At 38.6% G+C, this 23,500-nt stretch overlaps 1 protein-coding gene across 3 annotated transcripts in view; it reads right to left on the reverse strand.

The window, feature by feature from the left end:
* Positions 1 to 21,277, reverse strand: part of dpy19l1l (dpy-19-like 1, like (H. sapiens)) — a 77,412-nt gene extending 56,135 nt beyond the window's left edge. The window contains exons 1-10 of one of the 3 annotated variants that reach the window (XM_060822966.1): positions 20,825 to 21,277; positions 17,727 to 17,751; positions 14,403 to 14,490; positions 12,615 to 12,756; positions 11,568 to 11,684; positions 11,381 to 11,474; positions 4,481 to 4,538; positions 2,056 to 2,147; positions 1,850 to 1,949; positions 412 to 489 (exon numbers count right to left, since the gene is read on the reverse strand). In XM_060822966.1, the coding sequence (XP_060678949.1) occupies positions 412 to 489; positions 1,850 to 1,949; positions 2,056 to 2,147; positions 4,481 to 4,538; positions 11,381 to 11,474; positions 11,568 to 11,684; positions 12,615 to 12,756; positions 14,403 to 14,490; positions 17,727 to 17,751; positions 20,825 to 21,074 (1,044 nt within the window). In that variant the 5' untranslated portion in view covers positions 21,075 to 21,277. Of the gene's footprint in view, positions 1 to 411; positions 490 to 1,849; positions 1,950 to 2,055; positions 2,148 to 4,480; positions 4,539 to 11,380; positions 11,475 to 11,567; positions 11,689 to 12,614; positions 12,757 to 14,402; positions 14,491 to 17,726; positions 17,752 to 20,824 lie in introns of all 3 variants that reach the window. The other 2 variants (XM_060822968.1, XM_060822969.1) reach the window with 2 other exon arrangements.
* Positions 21,278 to 23,500: the final 2,223 nt, after the last annotated feature.

Consider the following 23,500-nt stretch of genomic DNA (forward strand, 5'->3'; position numbering starts at 1 on the left):
CTAGTGTAAAATCAGAAACTAAAAACTCAGATATTTTCCTTTCTAGCAGCAAAAGAAACCAATGAATATCATATTACTGGAATCCCAGGACTTAAAATGGATATGAATAATCCATTTGCACTGCCAGGACTAAGGAGCAATAGTTAAATCCAGGAACTTGAAATACTACAATTAAGTCAGTCAGACAACAGAAGCCAAAAGGAGGGATTCCTCCAAATTAAGTAGTTTTTAAGAGGGTAATGAATAGGAAAAAACCATTTCAAATCATCACAAGTTTCTGTTCAGCTAAATTATCAATATTTATACTGCTGCTGTGTCTATTACAAACAAAAATCCTTACTTAACATTTGTGTTAATATACTGTACTTCCACTTTTCAGTACAAAATACAAAAGAACAGAGATTATTTTACCATGTGAGCGTAAAGGATGTTTAGCAGCTTGCAGGCATCAATATAGCCCAAAACATAAGTTACAAAGAGTGATGCAACCTAAAAGATTAAGGAAAGTACAATGACTAAACAGAAAGAAATCAACTCCGAATCAAAATAAAACAGAAATACTAATTCTTTGTATATCTCACACAGATATAATTCACAAAAAAAGGAACACAGTAAATAATGTATTTCAATAAATCCCAAGGTTCAAACAATTGCATTATACTAAAAGATTCACCAACCAGTTTAGTGAACAGAAATACAATTTCATCGTCATCGACATATTCACAAGAAAACATCCAATTTATTTGATGTTAAAATGAGTTCCATTGGGACATCATGGTGGAATCAACCTAATAAAAGCTGACCAATACATGAAATCTGATGCCGTCAGGGGGTGAGATTCACCAACTGTTAATTCTTTTATCCACCCAACCCATAAATAGATAGCACCAAATTCAGATGAGTTGAGATCCACAAGATTAGAAGCTTACTAACTCCACAGACATTTACACCCTGCTCAAACATTCTGGGTGGAGAGGTACGATAAAGCATTTCTTTCCAAAGACCCCAAACCTCAATGCAGCCTTCACTGCCAATTTTGTGGCAGGCTAATCAGGTGATAGTAGATTCCCCCACCATCCCCATTCCTTAACCTTATGCCTGCTTGACTGATGAACCAGACTTCAACAAGAAATAAAGTGGTGATATTACTACAATTGAAATACAAATGAGAAAGTGATGTGAGCCATTAACTATTCAGGAACAGCACTCAGACATCTGGATTGTTATAGCTTTACCAGACAGAGCACGAAAGACACTTATGCACTCTAACTCTTCAGCATGGTACATCAATCTGAATTAATTATTAAATACACCACTATACAAAAACAGACAATATGCTTCAGAAATCTCTGTTTCCAGGTCAAGTAGGCATATATGTTAATTATATAGCTTGTAGTTCTACAAATGACAGATGGGATCCTTCTGCTTAGATGCCTACATAACGAAGAATCAGGGCATTAAAAACTATTTGCTAGTCAGCAAAATATTTGGCCTGCAGGATGACATCTTATTAAAGCAGAGACAAGTTTGCAATGTACTGAGATTTTGGTTATCTGGCCTATAATATTGATTTGTAAAGAGACACCGGCTACTCAAAATCACCTGAAGTTTTCAATCGGATTTTATGTAATCAGAAACATCAAAATTGTATAATCTAAATGTAAAATATTAGCATAAAAGCTAAACATACTGATCATTCATATATTCTGTTAAATGTTTCTGTCCAAGAGACAGCAATGGCATTGTACAGCATGTGTTTGTTTACAATCCGTTACTTTAAGTTTACTTGGTTTCTTTTAAGTCTGCAAAGGAAATCTCAACTTTTACTATTTCCATCCACGTTCCTTACCTGTGTCAGGAGCACAAACTGTGCAAACTGCCATGGAAGCAGGAAGAGAATGGTTGCAATACAAAATGAAACAAAGGTCCTCTTTTCCATACAGACTTTTCTATAGAAAGGAAAATATATATAAAATATTTTAATGTCAACATGAGTGCATGTGCAATCGCAATTAAAGACAAGGAATTTTCAAACAGAAAGATATAGGTTAGTACCTTAGTATGCGGGTTAAAAGCAGCATCTGCAAAATTAAAAATGGATAGGAGAAGCTCTCACGAAGAGGAGGGGTCCACATGACTCTTGTACACTAAAATGAAAGAACAGCTGCTCAGCATAGGAATTCCTAAGTAATTAAAATCCAATAACTTATTCAAGTATTCCCGTTTACCAAAAAAACCTTCTTACATCCCACATGGACAGGAAAAGTAACCTCAATGCATTCACACAAATAACAAAGGCAGCATTCACCAAGGTGATAGTAATACCTTGATCAATGAAATTTGGAAAATATTCAATTATTCAGTTACCAAAATGCCATGGCAAGATAATAGACAAAAATACAAGAATCTCAAAACAACCCAGATTTTAAAAAAAGTTAGGGTAAGTTAGAATGTGGAATGGAGGCTACAATCAGATCAACATGACCTAGATAAAATGATAGAGAAGACTAGAACGGCCAAGTAGCCTACTCTGCTCTGTTCCTTCATTTAAATGTCAGACTGTGCCAAATCATGAACCACTCACAGCCACCTGTTGTCACCAACCATTGAACAACCTTGCATCAGCCACTATATTCTATATTGCATTGCCCTGAACTACCTGCAAGTCATGAAACTTGGTAAGATTCCACACTCCCAAGTTTCTATCCAAAGGCTTGACCAGGCTTCAAGACTTTTTGGTTAAAGTGCACATGCACATCAATGATCACCATGCTGTGTCTGCTCACATGCACATTCTGATTACTGCTCCAGAGCCTAACACATGTTGTTAAATTAATAAAGTTTAACATTTTTCAACAGAAGCAAATTACTGCCTATGTTAAAATAAAAACAGAAAACATTAGAATTATTCAGCAGATGAGATAACATCTGTGGAAACAATTAATTTTGACAGATTACATTGTAAAATATTAAGTATAGTTAATTCATTTTCTCTTCACAAATTCTACTAGACTTGAATATTTTCAGCATTTTCTGTTTTTATTTCAGTTTTCTCCTGTTGCTAAATCTCTTTGTACTTAGATTAGTTATTTCATAGAATGCTCAACAAGGTATATTAGACAGCATTAAATTAAAAAAATAGCCAAACTCAATGGGACTCCAAGAAGTGTCACTTATCACTCGCTATTTCTCCAATTCTTTGAGGCACATATAGTCAGTTGAGGACAGAAATAGGCTTGCTTGGTTCAACCAAATGGTCAAACAGCCTGATGCTTATTGTTGAGGCTCACACGTAAACAAAAGATTTCTTGCATTTGGTACCACAGGGTAACGGCTTCCTCTAAAACCATTCCCCAGCAAGCACCTTCTGGATTGGTGGGATATGAGGTCAATGAGCTGGTAGGAGACAATGATTCAGGAAAATAAAGCAGAAATTTCTATCTAAGTGTGATCCTTAGCAGATTGATCAAAGTGCTAGTGGGCTGGAATATTCTGTCGTCCATCTGAGGAAATAGCATGCTGGGAAAAGGGAATTAGAAAATTAGTTAATAACAGATGTTCAGTTAGTATAGATAATAAAACAAATTAAAATACCGTACAAAGCTGATCCACACTCAGTAAAGAACCATATTAATATTTTAACATTATGAACGGGTTAAGTGTTCCTGCATTAAAAGTGTCATTAAATTAACAGATGTTAAACTAAGATCAGAGCAGGCACAGAAGAGACATTTAGCAGATGCTTATTTCTCCTAAATGTTGAAGCATTAGATCAGATGTTGAAACAAAGTTAAGATTTTAATTCTGGTGTTAATGTGATTACGAGAAGTAGACAAATAGTCGTTAGCCTTTTTTAACATCAGTTAATCCATTAGTGCATATTTAGCAGACTCACCTATATTATTTCAAATTACTAATATGACAGTAGAGCTTGCACCTTTTATGAACCAATAAAGGAACATTAGATTCGTATATGAAGGCATATTGAAAACTTATTAACTTTTCTGAATTTTCTCCATCTTGGCACAGTTATTCAGACATTTTGTTTAAAATGTTTTGGTTGCACCAATGCTCAACACAAATAATTCACTAGTCATGTATGTAAAGAGCTTCAACAGTTCTTAGCAAAGCCCCAGTTTGAAAACTAGACATGAAGTTTCATATTCACACACTAGGAGTTAAATTGCCAATCATATTGGAAATAGATATGGAAAGTGGAAGGGTCAGGAAAGAGAACAATGCAGGATTAAAGGACACTAGCTACAGGATGAATTGAAGCCTCAGCTGTCAGAATGGTCAGGATGAACCTGCCCACCAATGATCCCAGCATTCAGTTTGAGACAGTTCATTCAACAAGTAGCAGCCTAATGCTGAACAATATCCCCACAATAATGAAAAAAATTTCAAATACAGAAGTCCTCAGAATAATACTGAAATAAAAATGGAACTTTAAAATAATTTGAAAATCTGTTATGCTTACCTCACCATGGTTAAAAAAAAAGCAAACTACAGTGATCACTCCACCAAACCTGCTCCCACTGCAAAACAGAACAATGATATCAGTTACAACTTCATTCCTCCATTCTCAACAAATTTTCATTTTTCAAAGTTTCACTATTTGTAACCATTAATTACCTTAATGAATCCCTATTCAATAAGATGCAAACAAACAGCACACTGAAAGGTTGCTCCTCAGCTTTGATCCTTTGATATACCTTTGGTCCCACCTGTTATCACTTAACAGCAAATCACAACAGCCAACTTGTGGACAGAATGTTATAAAGATAGAAATGAAAATAATGACCAGGATATCCTATGTTGGTTACATTGTATTTTATCCAGTGTGAAGCCAATCATTACAAAAAGGCCATTAGGCCTGACTAATCAGTGACACCATTTTAATTCCTCCTGTCCCTCTTCCCATCTTGGTCTATTTAAAATCTACCATCATCAGTTCAAAAGTAACATTTTGAGCCAAATATGACAACATTGTTTTTCTCTCCACAAGTATTGTCAGACTCAAGAGTTTGTCCAGCACTGTTTTTATGCATTATTCCTCTTTCATATCCACTTGCCTTGTTTCCTCTAAAGCGCATTGATTTGCTTCAATTACACTCTATGCACTGAGTGTCACATTCTCATCATTCTTCAAGTCAAGAAATTGGTTTTGAATTCTCTATTCGGTTCCTTGGTGACTATCTCATATCGGTCTACAGCTCCCTCACAAGAGAAAATAATCTCTATGTTCTTGTTGATTGAGCAATAAATATTGGCCAGAACACTGGGGAAAACTTTTGTCCTTTATACCCACCTTGAGAAGCAGCTAAGATTCACACACTGTCAGCAGCAAAGTAACTGGTTATTAATTCATGCACTATTTGGGAGACATGGTAGCATACACAATAACTTATGTTTTCTTGTAGTGACTATACCATAATTTACCATTCACAAAATTATTTGAGGCATCTCGGAGACGTAATTGCATTATATAAACATATGGCTTGCTTCTTCTTTGTATTAATTGGTTAAAGTGACTCAACAAAACTGCAAGCTTTCAATTTAATATATTCTCCCTGCTCAGTCTTCTCAACCAGTACGTGCACAGAAACATATTAGCACATCAGTTCGTATTGAAAATAAAACCTGATCATTCAGAACATGCCAGAAATTAACAGAGATGCAAGCCATTTGACCTAATCAGTCAATGCTGGTGTTTACCCTCCAAAATACAGATAAAATTCTAATCTTGGCTTCACACTGCAGTCCATCTGCTGTGGATTGACCCACAATGGCATTAGGGAGGGAATTCCAGGAGTTTGACCCAGTGACAGTGAAAGATTGGCGATATCTTTCCAAGTCAGAATGGCGAGTGACTTGGAGGGGAATTTGAAGGTTGTGGCGTTCTCATATACCTGCCGCCCTTGCCCTTCTCAATGGAAGTGGTCAGGGGTTCGAAGTGCTGTCTGAGAATCTTGGGTGAATTTACATAAACTATCTTGTAGATAGTACACATAGCTACCACTGTACATTAGTAGTGGAGGGAGTGGATGCTTGTGCCAAGAAAGCAGGCTGCTTTGTCCTAGCTGGTATCCAGCTTGAGTGTTGCTGGGGTTGCATTCTTTCAAGGCAAGTGGGGAGCATTCTATTACACTCATGATGTGTCTTGCAGATGGTGAACAGGCTTTGAGGAGTCAGGTGGTGAGTTAATCCCCACAATATTGCGAGCTTCTGACCAGCTGTTGTAGCCAGTGTAGATATATGGTGAGTCCAGTTGAGTTTCTGGTCAATAATAACCCCAGAATGTTAGTAGTGGGGAATTCAGTGATGATAACACCATTGAACACCAAGGAGTGACGATTAGATTGTCTCTTATTGGTGATGCTCATAGACCGACATTTGTGTGGCACAAGTGTTACTTGCCACGTGGCTGCCCAAGCATGGATATTGTTCAGATCTTGTTGCTTTTGAACATTGAAGTAATCAATGAGGAGTGGCAAATGGTGCTGAACATTGTGCATCCCCACTTCTGACCTTATGGTGGAAGGAAGGTCATTGATGAAGGAGGAGGCTGAAGATGGTTAGGCCAAGGACACTACCCTGAGGAACACCAGCACAGAGGTCCTGAACTGAGTGATTGACCTCCAACAATCACGACTATCTTCCACCTTCCTATGTGTGTCAGGTAGGATTACAACCGCTATACCCATGGATTCCAGTTTTGCTAGGGCTCCTTGATACCATACTCTGTCAAATGCAGTTTGATTTCAAGGGCAGATAGTTTCACCTCACTTCTGGAATTCAGCTATTTTGTACATATTGAACCAAAACCATTGAGGTCAAGAGCTGAGTGGCCCTGGAAGAACCCAAACTGGGCACCATTGAGCAGGTTATTACTGAGCAGGTAATTACTGAGCAGGTACTGCTTGATAACACTGTTGGTGACATCTTTCATTACTTTACTGATGGTAGAGAGTAGACTGATGAGGCGGATATTGGCTGGGTTGGATTTGTCCTGCTTTTATGTACAGGACATACCTGGGCAATTTTCTATATTGTCGTGTAGGCACCAGTGTTATATCGGTACTGGAACAGCATGGCTAGGGCAGTGGCAAGTTCAGGAACACAAGTCTTCAGTACTATCCAGAATGTTGTCAGGGCCTGTAGTCTTTACAGTATCAAGTGCCTCCAACTGTTTCTTGATATCATGCAGAGTAAATCAAATTGGCTGAAGACTGACATCTGTAATGCTGGGGACTACTGGAGGAGGCCAAGTTGAATCACCCACTTGGCGCTTCTGGCTGAATACTGCCGCAAATGCTTCAGCCTTATCTTTTACACTGATGTGCTAGCCTCTTCCATCATTGAGAATGGAGATATTTGCGAAGCCTCCTCTACCAGCAAGTTGTTTCATTGTCCACCATCATTCATGACAGGATGCAGCAGGACTGCAGAGCTTAGATCCGATCTGTTGGATATGGGATCACTTAGCTCTATCTATCACTTACTGTTTACGCTGTTTGGTATGCAAGTAGTCCTGTTTGGTGGCTTCCCCAGGTTGACGCCTCATCTTCAGGTATTCCTGGTATGCCACCCTGCAATCTCCATTGAGGCAGGGTTGCTGCCCAACTTGATGGTAATGGTTGAATGGGGGATATATGTCAGGTCATGAGGTTACAGATTATGCTGAATTACAATTCTGCTGCTGTTGATGGCCCAAAGCAGCTCATGGATGGCCAGTCTGGAGTTGCTAGATCTGTTTGAAGTCTGTCCCATTTAGTACGGTGATAGTGCAACACAACACAATAGAGGTTATTTGCAATGTGAAGGCGAGACTCTGTCTCCATAAGGATTCTGCAATGGTAACTCTGAACAGATGCATGCAAAACAGGTGTGTTTTACTCTCCTGTTGGTTCCCTCCCTACCTGCTGCAGACCCAGCATAGCAGCTATATTCTTTAGGACCTGACCAGCTTGATCAGTAGTTCTGCTGCTGAATCACTTGATTAAGAACACTGAAAAGCCCCACCCAGAGTACATTTTGTGCCCTTGCCATCCTCAGTGCTTTCTCTAAGTATTGTTTAACATGGAGTATCGAATCATCAGCTGAAGGAGGGTGGTACGTCATAATCAGGAGGAGGTTTACCCGCCCATGTTTAAGCAAGTGAGCAAAGATCTGTAAAATGGAATATAATATAGGAAAATGTGACTGTCAATTTTGACAGGAAGAATAAAAAGCATATTATCCAAATGGTGAGAAATTGCAGGCCTTGAAAGATGCAGAGGGATCTGGGTGTTTTAGTGTAGGACTCGCAAAAAGTTAAACATGCAAGTAATTAAGAAAATTACTACTACAGTTGAATGTTACCATTTATTGCGAGGGAAACTGAATACTAAAATAGGAGGTTGTGCTTCAAGACATTGATGTAAGTATTTTTAAAAACAGTCTCTGCTTTAACGACTCACTACACTAGGAGCTCCACAGACTCAAGACTTCTGTGCAATACATGCTTCTGCTATCAATCCTAAATCTCCTCTTAATCTAAGATCATACTGATGTGTGTTTATGAATCTAACCAGATATGAATAAGTGGAGGGTACAATAAACATAATCAAGCTGAAGATCAACTCTCACATAGGGAGCTGAATGGAGTGCACAAATCATAACATTTACCTTAAAAGTTAAAAATTTTGCTTTCAATTCACTAAAAAGAATGAAAACAGCCACATCTCAGTGGTGTTACAATCCTAGATTGATCGAATAGGAGCATCACCTTCTGGTGCAGTTGAAAATATCAGCTCTAACCAATCCAAGAATGGATTCAATTCATTCCATACAACAAAACCAAGAGAAAGGTTAATTACAGCATCAATATCAAGAAATACTCATCACCAGGTATGTCACAGCTGAAGCATATACCCATCAAGAAAAACATGCCCTATTTTCATATAGTCTTCCCTTTATTCAACTTGCAACAAAGGAATGTTTACATAGATTAATTTCTTGCAGAGGCCACTGTATGCAAATTGGCTGCTGCATTTCTCACAGTACAACAGCAACTACACTTTTACACTTAACAGAAGAAATATTGCAGTCAGAGATACGCTTTGCACTTCAAGTGCTTCCTTAATCATAATGTGAACCCTAATTATTTGATGATATTCACATTTTATTCTGCACAAAGTGCATGTCACATATCACATCACAAAGGATGATTCTATTTATTAGTCAATACAATCTGCTCCAATCATTTCAAAGTAAAAAGGCAAATTACAGACTGGAATCTCTTGTTTTACCGAAATGGGGAGGGATTAATTGGGGTGTTAATTTGTTTACAACATGGTTAAGTTTTCCATATTGCATTTGTCAATTGTCAATTCACATACCAGATGCACTGAATTAAAGAGCATTCTAAGTGTGTTGCCTCCCCTCTGGCTAATCTTTCTACAGCTTTTTTTTAAAAATACAATGGAGAGTTTAAATAAATAATGTATTAGGGTCAGTGAATTCAATCTAAGAAGCGGATTTGCAGCACAGGAATTTACAGGGAGAGTTCCGGGTGTAGAGTCCTGGAAGAGGAATTAATTTTCAGCAGGTAACAAAAATCATGTTGGTATTTCCTCTGGTTGTGCAAATTATTCAACAGTTCATAGACTGACGTCTCATGAAAGTAAAATTAATCAACATGAGAAAAGAAACTTTCTTTCCCCGCCACTGAACTTCATATTGTGAAAACACAAAAATGTGATTTTAAAAAAAATGATAATCTAGAACATGCCTGAAAGAGTGATGAAAATAAATAACAATCAAAAGGAAATTGAATATTCAATAAGAGAGAATCTTGTAGGATGATTGTGTTTTTTTGGGGGGTGGGGGGAAGAGGAGGAAAAAAAAGGAGGAGCGGGGAAGCAAAAAGAACTGTTTCTACTCCCAAAGAATTGACAAAGGCCTCCTTTCCTGCCCTATGATTATTAAGCACAATTAATAATTTAAAATCTCCTACACTGACTTTTTAACATCAGTGTGTAAAAACAAAGATAGAAGTTTGTCAAAAATGAAACAGCTTCATTGTTAAGACCATAAGACATAGGAGTGGAAGTAAGGCCATTCGGCCCATCGAGTCCACTCCGCCATTCAAATCATGGCTGATGGGCATTTCAATTCCACTTACCCGCATTCTCCCGTAGCCCTTAATTCCTTGTGACATCAAGAATTTATCAATCTCTGCCTTGAAGACATTTAGCGTCCCGGCCTCCACTGCACTCTGTGGCAATGAATTCCACAGGCCCACCACTCTCTGGCTGAAGAAATGTCTCTGCAGTTCTGTTCTGAATTTACTCCCTCTAATTCTAAGGCTGTGTCCACGGGTCCTAGTCTCCTCGCCTAACGGAAACAACTTCCTAGCGTCTACCCTTTCCAAGCCATGTATTATCTTGTAAGTTTCTATTAGATCTCCCCTTAAATCTTCTAAACTACAATGAATACAATCCCAGGAACCTCAGCCGTTCCTCGTATGTTAGGCCTACCATTCCAGGGATCATCTGTGTGAATCTCCGCTGGACACGCTCCAATGCCAGTATGCTTCAGGTTTTTGGAATTTTCAAAGTTTTAAATTCCAAATCATTAAAAATGATTTTCTATTGAAAACATTACGAGGGCAAAATGCATCTGCTAGGTTAGATGCATTATAAATCTGCACATGTGCTTTGTTTTGTTTTGTTTCACAGCAGACAGTGGAAGAAGATGTGGTCACCAACAAGAGATTGGGAAAGTGGGAGGTAAAATGTATGGGAGGTGAAATCTTTGAGGAAGAGGTCCATAACAGCTGGTGTGGAGGCAAAAGCAGTAGGTGAAAGACATGGGATCACAGGAAAAACAAAATGAAAATCATGGGCTGTTTTATGCTCGGAATAACCTTGGAGTAACAACAGAATTTAACAAAGAAGAGGACTAGAATAAAAGTCATGATTTTAACAAATTTCACAGTTGGTATCAAAGCTAGTTATGTACCAATTGCCTCAAACCTGCAGTGATCAAATGCAAAACTCACTGCAGTAACATATGTTGCAAAGAGATATGCAATTTTCCAAGATTTAAACTACTGGCAATTGCCAGAGTACAATTTACAAACAGCAATGATATATTTTCTGTACATTTAATGTCTATAGATATTTATTAACAAGAATTTTTAGAAAGCTTTCAAAGGCTGTTATTGGCTATCTTGAATTCAGTCATTGGGCCAATAAGGCCCCTAGATATTGGCTCATTTACAAATGACTTAAGTCACTCCAACCTTGCAGTGCAACTGAAAACATGTAAATCCCACCTGCAAACTATCTTGCAGTATGCTCACTTTATAAACAGTACTGCATTATCTTCTTACCTCAAGTATGTTCCGTAGAGGAAAAACAGAGACATCATGAGCCCATTTAAAATAAAAACAAATGTTACATAAAAGTAGGCAGGGTCCCCCATTCCTATTAAATAAAAAAAAAATAATATTTTAGATCATACCTAAACAAACATTTAAGAACAGGGAATAAAGATATTGTCTGACATTCAGAACTTGCCTTCACAACTCTCCACAGGGCTGAAGCCCTTTCCTCGGTCCACACGCCAACATGTTTTGGTTGAAATGCCAAGGAAGTCTGCAACAGTGATGTAAATACGATACCAGCTGCCGAGTACTACCTACCCAGAGAAGAAGTCAGGTTTTCCCCATCATGTGTCAATTTTAAACGAAATATCATACCACATTGTTGTTACCAGCAATAGCACTGAAGACACTAGATTTCTAAATAATAAAACACTGATAATAATGCTATTATGCAGGCATAAATTAAAATTGACATTCGATGGAGACATACAATAATAATTTATTAATGAGGCAATAATTATTGTTTTTAGTCAAAGGGTTACTTTAGTTAAATGTTTAAAGCTTTGACCATGTAGTCAGTAATAAGCAAAATCAAAGCATGTGGGAACCACAGATGTAGGGAAATTAATAACAAATTAGACATACAGATTGTCAAAACTAGTCGCATAGAAGTCACACTAAGGCTTTGAGCAAGATAGAAAATGCCCATGAAGAACTGTGTGAAACAAAGATAATGTCAGACACGTGGATACTGAAGTATTGGAATTGTTAATATGTACACTCTAAGCTATATAATAGCTGAAGGTCTTCTGAAACCCACTAGAGTGAACTTTACACTTAGTTTAAGTGTAACTATTACACTATCACCTTTTCTCCTGAAGCCTCCTGAATTTGTCAATCACAATTAAACCATCAATTCTAGCTTAGTCAGAAAATGGTGAGTTTACATCATTCAGATTTAAGCAAAGAAACCAGCGTGATACTCTAGTCTTTGGAGATATGACAACAAGGGTGGAGGGTGCACAGGATTTATCACAAAACATGTGCAGTTGAGTTCTGAATCAGTTGGTTTGCGAAGCTGGTTAAATGGAGAAGAGCAAAGAAAGAATACAGCATAGGAAACAATAAAAAGAACACCTGAACTACTTCATCATTTTCACTTTGCCATTTAAACACTTGTCTTGCTGAATTGACTGATGTAATATTTGCTTTGGTTTGAAATTAGGTATCAACAAATAACCTACCTCTGGATAAAGATTGAATCGCTTCAAGGTGTTGATAACCAAAGGATATTCAGTCAATCCATCATTCATTATGTTACTTAAACCTTCACAATAGGAAGGTGCTTCAATGATGGTCTTAAAGAAAGAATAATACAAGCCCTAAAACAAGAAAATATATTTGCAAGCATTACATAAATGCAGACTGTTCCCTAAACAAGCAAAACACCAAAAAAGTACACTTTTCCAAAGCAATCCATCAGAATTCTATGGATAAATATTTCCTGCAATGCTACAAATTTTCAGTTTGGTAATAATTTCCTGACGACTCCATTTAATCACTCTTCCTTTCTGCACTGTAGCTTCTAAAATTTCCATTGTTTTGGAAGATAAGGGCTAACAAAACTGTAAACCTGATTATAGTATTTAAAATTCTGCCTATTAACAAGTCCATTCATGCGATGTAAGCATGGCTAGTTTGGCCAGCATTAACTGCCCATCTCTAATTACTGCTGAGAAGGCGTTAGTGAGCTGCCTTCTTGAACCACTGAAGTCATGTGCTGTAGGTAGACCCAAAAAGCCAGTGTGCTGGGAATTCCAGGATTTTTTGACACAGCAAAACTGAAGGAATAATGATGTATTTCCAAGTCAGGATAGTGACTGGTTTTGAGGGCAACTTACAGGTGTTGTTGTCACCAGGTTTCTGCTGCCCTTATCTTTCTGGATTATAGTGGTCATGATTTTGGATGGTTTTGTCTAACAGCCATGCTGAATTTCATATGGTTTTCTTTCTCAACATGAACAGAATTCATTATTACATCAACAGAGGACGGGTAGCCTCTGTTCAAGAAGGTAAGATAGATATACATTCTTACAAACTGCAATCACATCGGTGCTATCACTCTCTGTCCAACTGTAGCAGAGGTTTGCACATGACAATCTGGGAGAGTTATACATCACACAGCATCCACAATGAGCTTCACTGTTCTTGGTTCTTCCTCCTTTGCCCACAGAGATCAGTAAAAGCTGAATGCTCCTAAATATTTCCAGGTTGCTATGTGTTAAATGTTCTTCAGTTAACATTCTTGAACATATTCTTCCATGGCATCTGATGAGACGAGAAGCCAATTTCAACATTTAAAGCTTGTCAATGATTAGAATTGCCAATAGCAAGCTCCTGGTTGCTTAGTTTCATTAATGATCTTTGCCACAATAACTTATTTCAACTAAGTGAACAACAATGAAGTAAACTGCTTCCATTTTCAGGAACTACAAATACATGGGTAGTGGGGAACACAGCAAGTGTTAGCATAGATAACAGTGACAAAACAGCAATACATTGGAAACACAAAGATCTATACCCATAACACTCAATTCAAATAGAAGATCAAAATCATAAAGGGGAATCACCTTCAATTTTCCCATTTTAATTATAATACATCATGGTGTCACACCAATCTTCAAATGCAACTTTAAGGATGCAAAATTATTCTTTGCAACCTTTCATATTTCACAAGAACAATCCTCCTGCTTCTGTAATGTGGTGGGTGCAAAATGCAGGAGACTTGGAGCTAACTAAGTGATTCCCTTTACAGAAACCCAGTACAGTATATTTTAACAGAATGGCAGAGACTAATAGGGTTAGAAATAGGGTCAGTCAATGGCAATTCCAAAAATTCAGAGCACCAAATATCAGTTACCTCATACCCTGGCTGCCATTTAGCTGACTCATCTGGCTAGGTGAAGAATGGTAGCCTACTTGTACTGCAGTTCCAGAGCTTCATCAATAATGCAGATCAAATGCTTACCATCTCAGTGCGAAAAGCCATTTCCCTTTCTAGCGTTGAAAGGTGAGAGAAATGCCGATTATTTTCAAAAAGACTAGATATATGGTACCTAAGGTAAATTAGAGCAAAATTAGATTGTTCTCAACTCTGGAAGCAATGTTTAAAAAATATTCAATAAAACTGCTGTTGATTTAGTAGACATGTTAATTTGAATGAGATCTAACATTTGAATTTAGGCAAAATATGTAGATTTTTTATTAAAACAAAATGGTTTCTCATTTTAAAAGAATACTATAAAATGACCTGTGAACCATACTGCTGATTTGCAGAATTAAGTTGCAGTTCAAAGATAAGAAGACAATAGAGTTTTCAAAAGATGAATACTGCCACATTAATTGACCATTGAACTAGTATATGGCATGACAATTTACGTAAAGATGATATCTTTTAGCATTGAATACCAATGGATTAGCCTGTCTTCAATCATGTCACCTTATTACGGTTGATTGGACCGTTCTTATAATTAAGAACCTTTCCCAGGAAATGTCATTGGAATAACTTGCTGTAAATCATGTCACTTTATTATATGTGATTGGTCTTTCTTGTAATTAAGGCTGTATTATTTCTTTAAAAACATAAATAATGTGTAATTTTCAAATGTAATTGCACAACTTCACTCCGGAATACGGAAGCTTCAATCTTTGTATTGCTGGACAGAATTGCGTCAAGGTACCTTAATTCAATAAACTAATGAACCGTGCTTTTTGAATAGACCGCATTTGTTGATTCCTTAGACCGATCTTGAACCAAGAGGCCCCTCTTAAGGGGACACAGATCTTCACGATCACTTGTCCTCTAACTAACAACCTTAGAAACATGAGCAGGTAGAGACCACACATATCCATGAGCCTAAAGTGCCATTCAATAATATCATAGCTGAAACTTCTACCTTCTTGCCACTTTCCTGTCTATCCTCATATTCTGATTCCTGAGATTATAATTACCTAATCAATTTCAGACCTGAATGTACTCAGTGACTAAGCACTCACAGCTATATGGGATAAAGAATTCTAAAAATTCATAATGCTCAGTGAAGAAATTTCTCTTCATCTTATTCTAAGAAGTGTCCCCCTTGAGGTTATGATATCTAATAACCAGACCCTCCAGTGAAACAGTCTTTCAGTATCTATTCTGTCAAGCCATCTAAAAATGTTTTAAAAACTTAACTGGTAAATGTTTTCAAACAATACATTCAAATCTCCAACCTCATGCAGGAAGATAACTATAGAGAACTGAAAAGAAAAGTAAGTAACAATATGATAATTGAAAGCAAGCACATTACGTCCCCATGCTTGATATGTACATGAGATAGAAGAACTGGTTTTGTTATATTGCTGAAAACTATGGTCTATTAATTTAAGCAATTCAGATGGATAATACCCTTTAGCCACTTGATATTCTTTTAAAAGGACATAATGGAGCATTCTTCTCTGAAAACATCTAGCCATTTTCCAGTAACTAAGTTACCAAATCTGTTGATCAACAATGTGAATATCAACCTTTCCCAAACTTTGCCCTAAATTGGTTTCCCACTTCATGTACGCTTTACTTTTGTTCTTCAATCTAGTTAAACCTTGAAGATTATCATGGGGACAGATTATCTATATTTATCTCACTGCAGGTGCTTGCTGTCCACAGACTTATTGCAACAGTGACTACATTTCAAAAACATTCTGGGTCAGCTTGAAATCATTTCTATAGCCTCTTTCATGTAAAATTTATTTTTGTTTCACATTTGTCAAGCATGAAATGCCTTTAACAAATTGACAGTGATCTCTTGATCAACCCATGCTTGCATGAACACTTCCTAATTTTATTAGGAAGTGAAATTTAAGAGAAGACCTTCAGCTATTATATAGCTTACAATGTACATATTAACAATTCCAACACTTCAGTATCCATCTGTCTGACATTATCTTTGTTTCACAAAGTCCTTCATGGGCATTTTCTATCTTGCTCAAAGCCTTAGTGTGACTTCTATGCAACTAGCTTTGACAATCTGTTTGTCTAATTTGTTATTAATTTCTCTACATCTGTGGTTCCCACATGCTTTGATAATTTTGCTTATTACTGACTACATGGTCAAAGCTTTAAAACATTAACTAAAGTAACCCTTTGGCTAAAAACAATAATTATTGCCTCATTGATAAATTATTATTGTATGTCTCCATCAAATGTCTTGGTTTATGTTGAACAAAGGAAGTACACTTTGAAACATCCACACTGACTACTAGCCCTCTCACAAAAACTATCACATCTCACTTCTACTGTTTCTAAGTACTTAATAAAGATATTTTAGTACATTAATTATCTTCTCTGTTCATTATGCATTTGGGTTTCTGAGAATTAAGACTTCCTCCCTGCCTATCAGTCTTGTTCTGGTGTTTTACCCATGCATTGGGCGCCTTTCCAGGTCTCTCAGTGCGCCTCTCTTTTTATGCTGCAGCATTTTAAATTTCTCCCAATACTCTTAAGTCTTTTTATTTTCCCCATCCAGACTTCATTCAAAACAAATTCCCAAACTTAATTTAAACCTATAATTGGGACAAAATTTAACCTGTGCTTAATTTGACAGCATCTCACTAAAATTAAAAAAGAGAGATTTTTCTTTAAATGGACATTGCCTCATAAAACGTTACACAACCACCTGTTGAGAAACAGAGCAAATATCAGCACTATTATGTTTAACCCTGTGTTGTAACAAATTAAAGTAGTAATTGCTGTGGGAAAATAGTGGTTAACTTCACATATCCAAATCCTGTCACCCAAAACTCCTGGAAAAGCAAATGAATTGTTAAACTGGCATTCAAGCACTGTAAAATACACCACCAGCTGATACTGCCAGTTCTGATAACCCAGTAATAAAGCTATTCCTTAACCATAATCTATTCTTCTCACTTGGCTTTTAAAAAAAAAACAAATCTTCAGCTGAATGCCAACTATTTCATAAATACTGCTTTTACTTATATAAAAAAAATGCAAAATACCTAATCTGTAAATAGTTTGTGCTATTTTTTTTGAAACTTGCTAAGCTTACAGAAGTGAATACTTGAATAACACCAGGGAAATTAGTCTCCACCTGATCCTATTCCTTAGGTTAAGTAACATAACTTATGCACAAGGGTGCTTACAAATTGCTTTGTCACATTAAAATCATTCAAAGAGCAAGTCAACTGGTTTATTAAGCCAAAACTCATCCAATGCAAGACATTAGCAACTATTCTACAGGTTAGGCTACCTAAATTTCCAAAGCAGATATCTGCAAAAGAATCAATTAACACTTACCAATGTAAAATTCCTGCTATGATAGCTGTAAAAAGAGAAAAGACCAGAAGTAGGTTAAAAGTGAAAGGACAAACTATTCCTAAAATTTGCAAACGCCTGTCTTCTCAAATATTCGACATAATATTTAAAAGCTGTGTGGATTGCAGTCAGTAGCACAGGAGATTTAGAACTCAGAAGACGCTGTTTAGTCCATCATATCAACCAACGATATTATCCAGTCTAATCCATGTTCCAGCCTATATACAAGTGTACATCCAAGTCATTCTTTTAGAAATTGTATTGCTGGTTTTATCTCACCAACCTTTAAAGGAGTGAAATCCAGAATCTCACCACCCCTCCAGTGAAAATAGATCACAGTCTCGCAAACATTTCACCAATAACTTTTAAACCTATGCCCGATTATTGACTTTTCTGCCAATAAATTAAGGGGTAGTAAGACCTGACATTCCCTTTAAGCCATGTGGCCACTCAGAGACTCCATGCACACTAATTGGTGCGAAGATACATTGGTCAATGGCTCCAGAAGCCACTGCCACACTCAAATCTCAGGAGATCCTCCATCATCGTTGAAGGATGTTGTTAAACTTGAAAGGGTTCAGAAAAGATTTAAAGGATGTTGCCAGGGTTGGAAGATTTGAGCTATAGGAAGAGGCAGAATGGACTGGAACTGTTTTCCTTGGCGGCGGGTGGAGCGGCGGGTGAGAAAGAGTCCAGAACTAGAGGGCATAGGTTTAGGGTGAGAGGGAAAAGATATTAAAAAAAACCTAAGGGGCAACATTTTCACACAGAGGATGGTGTGTGTATGGAATGAGCTGCCTGAGGAAGTGGTGGAGGCTAATACAATTGCAATACTTAAATGGATGGGTATATGAATGGGAAGGGTTTGCAGGGATACGGGCCGGGTGCTAGGGTGGGAATAGATTGGGTTGGAATATCTGGTCGGCATAGAAGAGTTGGTCCGAAGAGTCTGTTTCCATGCTATATAGCTCTATGACTACCTATTCACTTCTTTTCTCCTCTCTCCCAGTTGCATGGTGGATTCTAATTTCTCCACTATTTGTTCTCTCTTAATCCCTCCCATGCATTTTTACTTCCACACTTAAAATTCCATCCCCCTTCCTTATAACAAGATAATGGTGCCAACTATTTTCCCAACCGGTTCCTTGCCCCGTTGCTGTCTCATTTCCCTCAATTAACAGCTATTTCCCCATCTCTCTTCATATTCAGTGCTGCTCTCCCATCCCTATTTTTTTTTTAAAATTCATCCCCCCCCCCCCCCAACAACCACATATTCCTCTGCCTTGAAAATATCCAATTCCTACACTTGTGCCACCTTCTGAGGCACTCAGAAAAACTCATCTCTGCCCTAAATGGGAATCCTTAATTGTAAAATAGCATTCCAAGTTCTGGACTCGCCTGCAGGAGGTACACGGAAAGGAAGTTTCAGTCAAATTAACCCTCACTCTAAATTCCCACGGAAACAAACAGAGCCTGGCAATTCTATCCAATCTAAGATAATACACTCATTCCAGTTATCTTCAGATTTTGAAAAGAACAAATGTAATCTATCAAAAGGAGAGAGAGGGCAAGAGACAATACAGAGAACTACAGGCTAGTTAGCCAATCAGTAGTGGGAAAATGCTAGAGTCTATTATAAAAAATGTGAGAACAGAACATTTGAAAAGCATTAACAGAATTAACAAAGTCAGCACCATAAGATGCTGGGCAGTGGCAGGTGGGTCAGAGAGCTAAGCAGTTCGAAAGGACAAATCATACATTGGCCTACATTGCTGGAGGATTTGAGTTCAAAAGTTGGGATGTTTTACTGCAGTTGCACAGGGTCTTGTTCAGAGCACATCTGTATGCATTTGCACCCCTAAGAAAAGGATTTATTTGCCGTACAGAGTGCAACAGAAGTTCATTAGATGGAATTGCAGAACTGTACCATGAGAAGAGATTAGTTTGACTGGGCCAACATTCTCTGGCATTTAAAAGAACGAGCGAGGATCTGATTAAAATATATAAAATTCTAATGGGCTGGACAGTCTAGAAAACAGGGAGAATGGTTTTCCCTTGTTTTGGGAGTCTGGAACTGAGGGATACAATATCAGGGTATGGAGTAGATCATTTAGGAAGGAAATGAGAAATTTTTTTTACACTCAAAAAGACAGTGAACCTGGGAAATTCCCTACCACAAAGGCTGTGGAAGCCAAATTATGCAACATATACAAGAGAGACATTGTTTTTGAAATCCAAAACAAAGGCATAGAGGGTAGTATGACACTGAGATAGGGATCGGCTATAATCGGGTTGAACTCCTGCTTCTAGTTTCTACATTAACAATCTAGGAAACTTCTTTTCAACAGCTTTCTTAAATCAAGAGACCAAACTCTCTCATACTCGAGACATGATCTTACAAAGAACACTATAACTGAAGCATAACATCAATTTTAAATGTTCAAGTCCTCATTTTAAAAGGACATCGGATTATACTTCCTAATTACTTTCGCACCTACATAAAAAGGTACAAGTTTTTTGTGACTCATGCCATTAAACACCTGGACCCCGCCCCCTTCACCTTGGAATTCTGCAGCCGTTCTCTGCATGTAATACTTGGTTTTTATTATCTTTGCTAAAATGAACAGTTTCCATCCTTTCCGCACATTATACATCTACCAGGTTTTTGCCAACTCACTAAACTAATCTATAGTCGGCACACAACATTTGTAAGTGCTGTTCGCAATATGCTTTCCTACCTATCCACGAATCATATTCAGATCTAGCTGCGCCTTCACTCCCCTCATTTAGGTAACTGATATGAATTTGCCAAAGTTGAGACTCCAGCACAGATCCGTGCAAGACGCCACACAGTCAGTAAAAAAGTTTTTTTTTTGCAAATTCTGCTTTCTGGAAGCCACTCAAACTTCAACTCTCATGCTGTGCATTACCCTTACAGTATCAGCTCCTTCTCTGCACAATAAACTTTCATAAGGCACCGTGTAAAATTTCCCAACTCCTCCCGATTCCCATTCCGCCACCACCCCCTTTCCCCAATCCCCTTCCCTCCCTCCCAGCTCCCCGCATCCCCAGCCCCTCACCCAGAACTATGGTAGTCCCCAAACTGCTCAGTGCCGAGTCGGTGAGTCCTAGCGGCCCTCGGATGCCGGTTACCCATTTGCCGGATTGTCCCACAGCGGGCGGTTTATTCTTAGGGACCGCGCACTCCTTTCGGCGCTCCCGCCGTGGGCTGGCAGCTTTGGTTGCGGGCCTGTTCCCAGAAGGCGGGCAACGCTCCTTGTCCTCGGCCAGGGCACGGCCCCGGCTCCAGCTTCGGGTCTTCACTGCCATATCGGTCCGGCCAGCCTCACACCCCTCAGGTCCGCCTCCTGCTGTTGCCGGGCCGAGGCCCAACCTGAGCCTCAGGCTCTGATTAGCGGCTGAGGCCGGAGCTTCGAGCTCTCTGGGCCGGCGAGAACATCCACCGTCACCACGGCAACATCATCAACGACAAGGAAATCACAAGCCAGCCAAGAGATTCCGAGCTCTGAAATAGCAAGTCAGCCAGACCTCCCAGTCTCCGCAAACAACCCACCCCATCCACTCTTCTCCTAGCAACCAGCCTCCTCCTAACAACTGCCCTCCTCTTCGTAACCAGGCTCCTCATAACAACCATCATCCTCCTAGCAACCAGTTGCCCTTAGCAACCAGCCTCCTCTTAACAACTGTTCTCCACTGAGCAATCAGTTGCCCCTAGCAACCAACCTCCACTAAACAACTGCCATCCTCGTAGCAACCAGCTGACCCTAGCAACCAGTCTCCTCCTAGTTGAAAGCCTCCCTTCCTCAGCAACCGGCCTTTTTTTTTGCCCAGTCCAGAATTTCAGTTCAGCCTCACCACCCTCACACTGGAATGCCCAGTTTAAATCGAGCTTCTTCAGATGCTTCTAAAGTTGGGACACAGTACAAGACAGTGTGAAGGGTGAGAGCATACTTCATTCGCATTTAATGCACAGGCCAAAGTTTGTGACTTAAATGTACACCAAGCATGAAAACCTGGAAACAGAGGCCATTCAAGACTGTGGGATATAGGCAAAGCAGTGTTGCTTCTACCTACATAATTTCTTCTGGAAGTTGATGAACTAACCTACACCATTTTGTATAAGTGTTTCAGCCAAGAGCTGAGTTATCAAAAATTTGCATACAAAGATGAAACTATATGAAGATGTGGTAAAGCAATGTTACTTCTACAAACATAATTGCTTATGCAAGGTAAATGAACTAACACCTGTGTATAATTGTTTCAGCCAAGAGCTGAGTTAACAAGAATGAAAACTATGTAAAGAAAACACATAATTGCCTTTGCATTTGCTAAAATATGCATGCAAGAATGAAATGTACCTGCAAACAATGGAAGATGTTACAGACAAATAAATAAGGTGCAAAGAACATTGAGTTATGCCAACTCGGCATATTTTCCTCATGTAGGCACTGAAACGAGCCAAGTTAGCTACAAATAAGGGATAGGGTAAATAAGAGTAAGGGTCACCCGGCTTGGAGTAGGGGGAGAAGTAAACAAGGGCATAGCGCAGTTAGGCGGGGGCAGAACACAATAAGGAATATTAATAGGTTTGACACTTAATATGTTAGGCCAATGAGATAAATGGGGAAGTACCAAGAAAGACTCAATTAAACTGTATAAATTGTGGAGTAATTTTTGGATCAGGGTGCCTACTTGTTAGACACCCGTCTTGCAAGAATGTTTCAATAAAATTCGCTGCTTCAGAATTTGACTCGGACTGAAATTTATTATATTGAGAGCTCCGTTTCTCAAAAGGGAATACATAATTGCTTCTGCAAGGTAATGAACTAACTTACACGATTGTATAATTGTTTCAGCAAAGAGCTGAGTTAGCTAAAATGTGTATGCAAACAATGGAATACGTTACAGAGAAATAGATAAGGAGGGAAGGAACAGAGAAGGAACATTGAGTTATGCCAGCTCAGCATATTGCCTCCACATAGGCACCAGAACAAGCCAAGTTAGCTGTACATAAGGGATAAAACAAATAAGAGTAAGGGTCGCCAGGCTTAGAGTAGTGGGAGAAGTAAACAAGGGCAGAGCGCAGGTAGGCAGGGGCAAAATATAATAAGGAATAGTGATAGGTTTGACACGTAATATGCGAGGCCAATGAAGTAAATGGGAAGTACCAAGAGAGACTCAATTAAACTGTATATATTGTGGAGTAAATTTTGGATCGGTGTGCCTACGTGTTAGACATCCTTCTTGCAAGAACACTTCAATAAAATTCGCTGCTTCAGAATTTGACTCGGACTGAAATTTATTGATGTATGTGAGCTTTGTTTCTCACAATTTGGGCACTCGTCTGGGGCTTCCATCATCGCCAGTGGGGAAGGCGCCTTTGACAGCTGGGAAGATGCATCCCTTTCCTTTTAGAGCGGTCCCGTGTTCCTCGGCAGTGGGTTCCCCCTTCTGGTTGACTGATCGAGATCCAATGAGAGTCTATCTGAACCAGGTGAAAAGATTGTGAAATAGGAAATTTAAGTAGGCACAGGGAGATGTTGAGCCAGGCAACTCCATGCATGGACCAAGGTAGAAAAAATTTACCTTTAAGTACTGCCTTGGGATTGAGTTCTAGTAGTTAATAAGGGACTAACAAAGGAACTCAATGTGGGCTGTGCCAAGGGTAACGAAAAAGCCTCCGGGAAAAATAATGGAAATGGAGGCGGGGTCCCTGACAACATACCTCCAGAAAG

The sequence above is a fragment of the Hemiscyllium ocellatum genome, chromosome 4 (assembly GCF_020745735.1).
Source record: "Hemiscyllium ocellatum isolate sHemOce1 chromosome 4, sHemOce1.pat.X.cur, whole genome shotgun sequence".
In the NCBI taxonomy this organism is placed as follows: Eukaryota; Metazoa; Chordata; class Chondrichthyes; order Orectolobiformes; family Hemiscylliidae; genus Hemiscyllium; species Hemiscyllium ocellatum.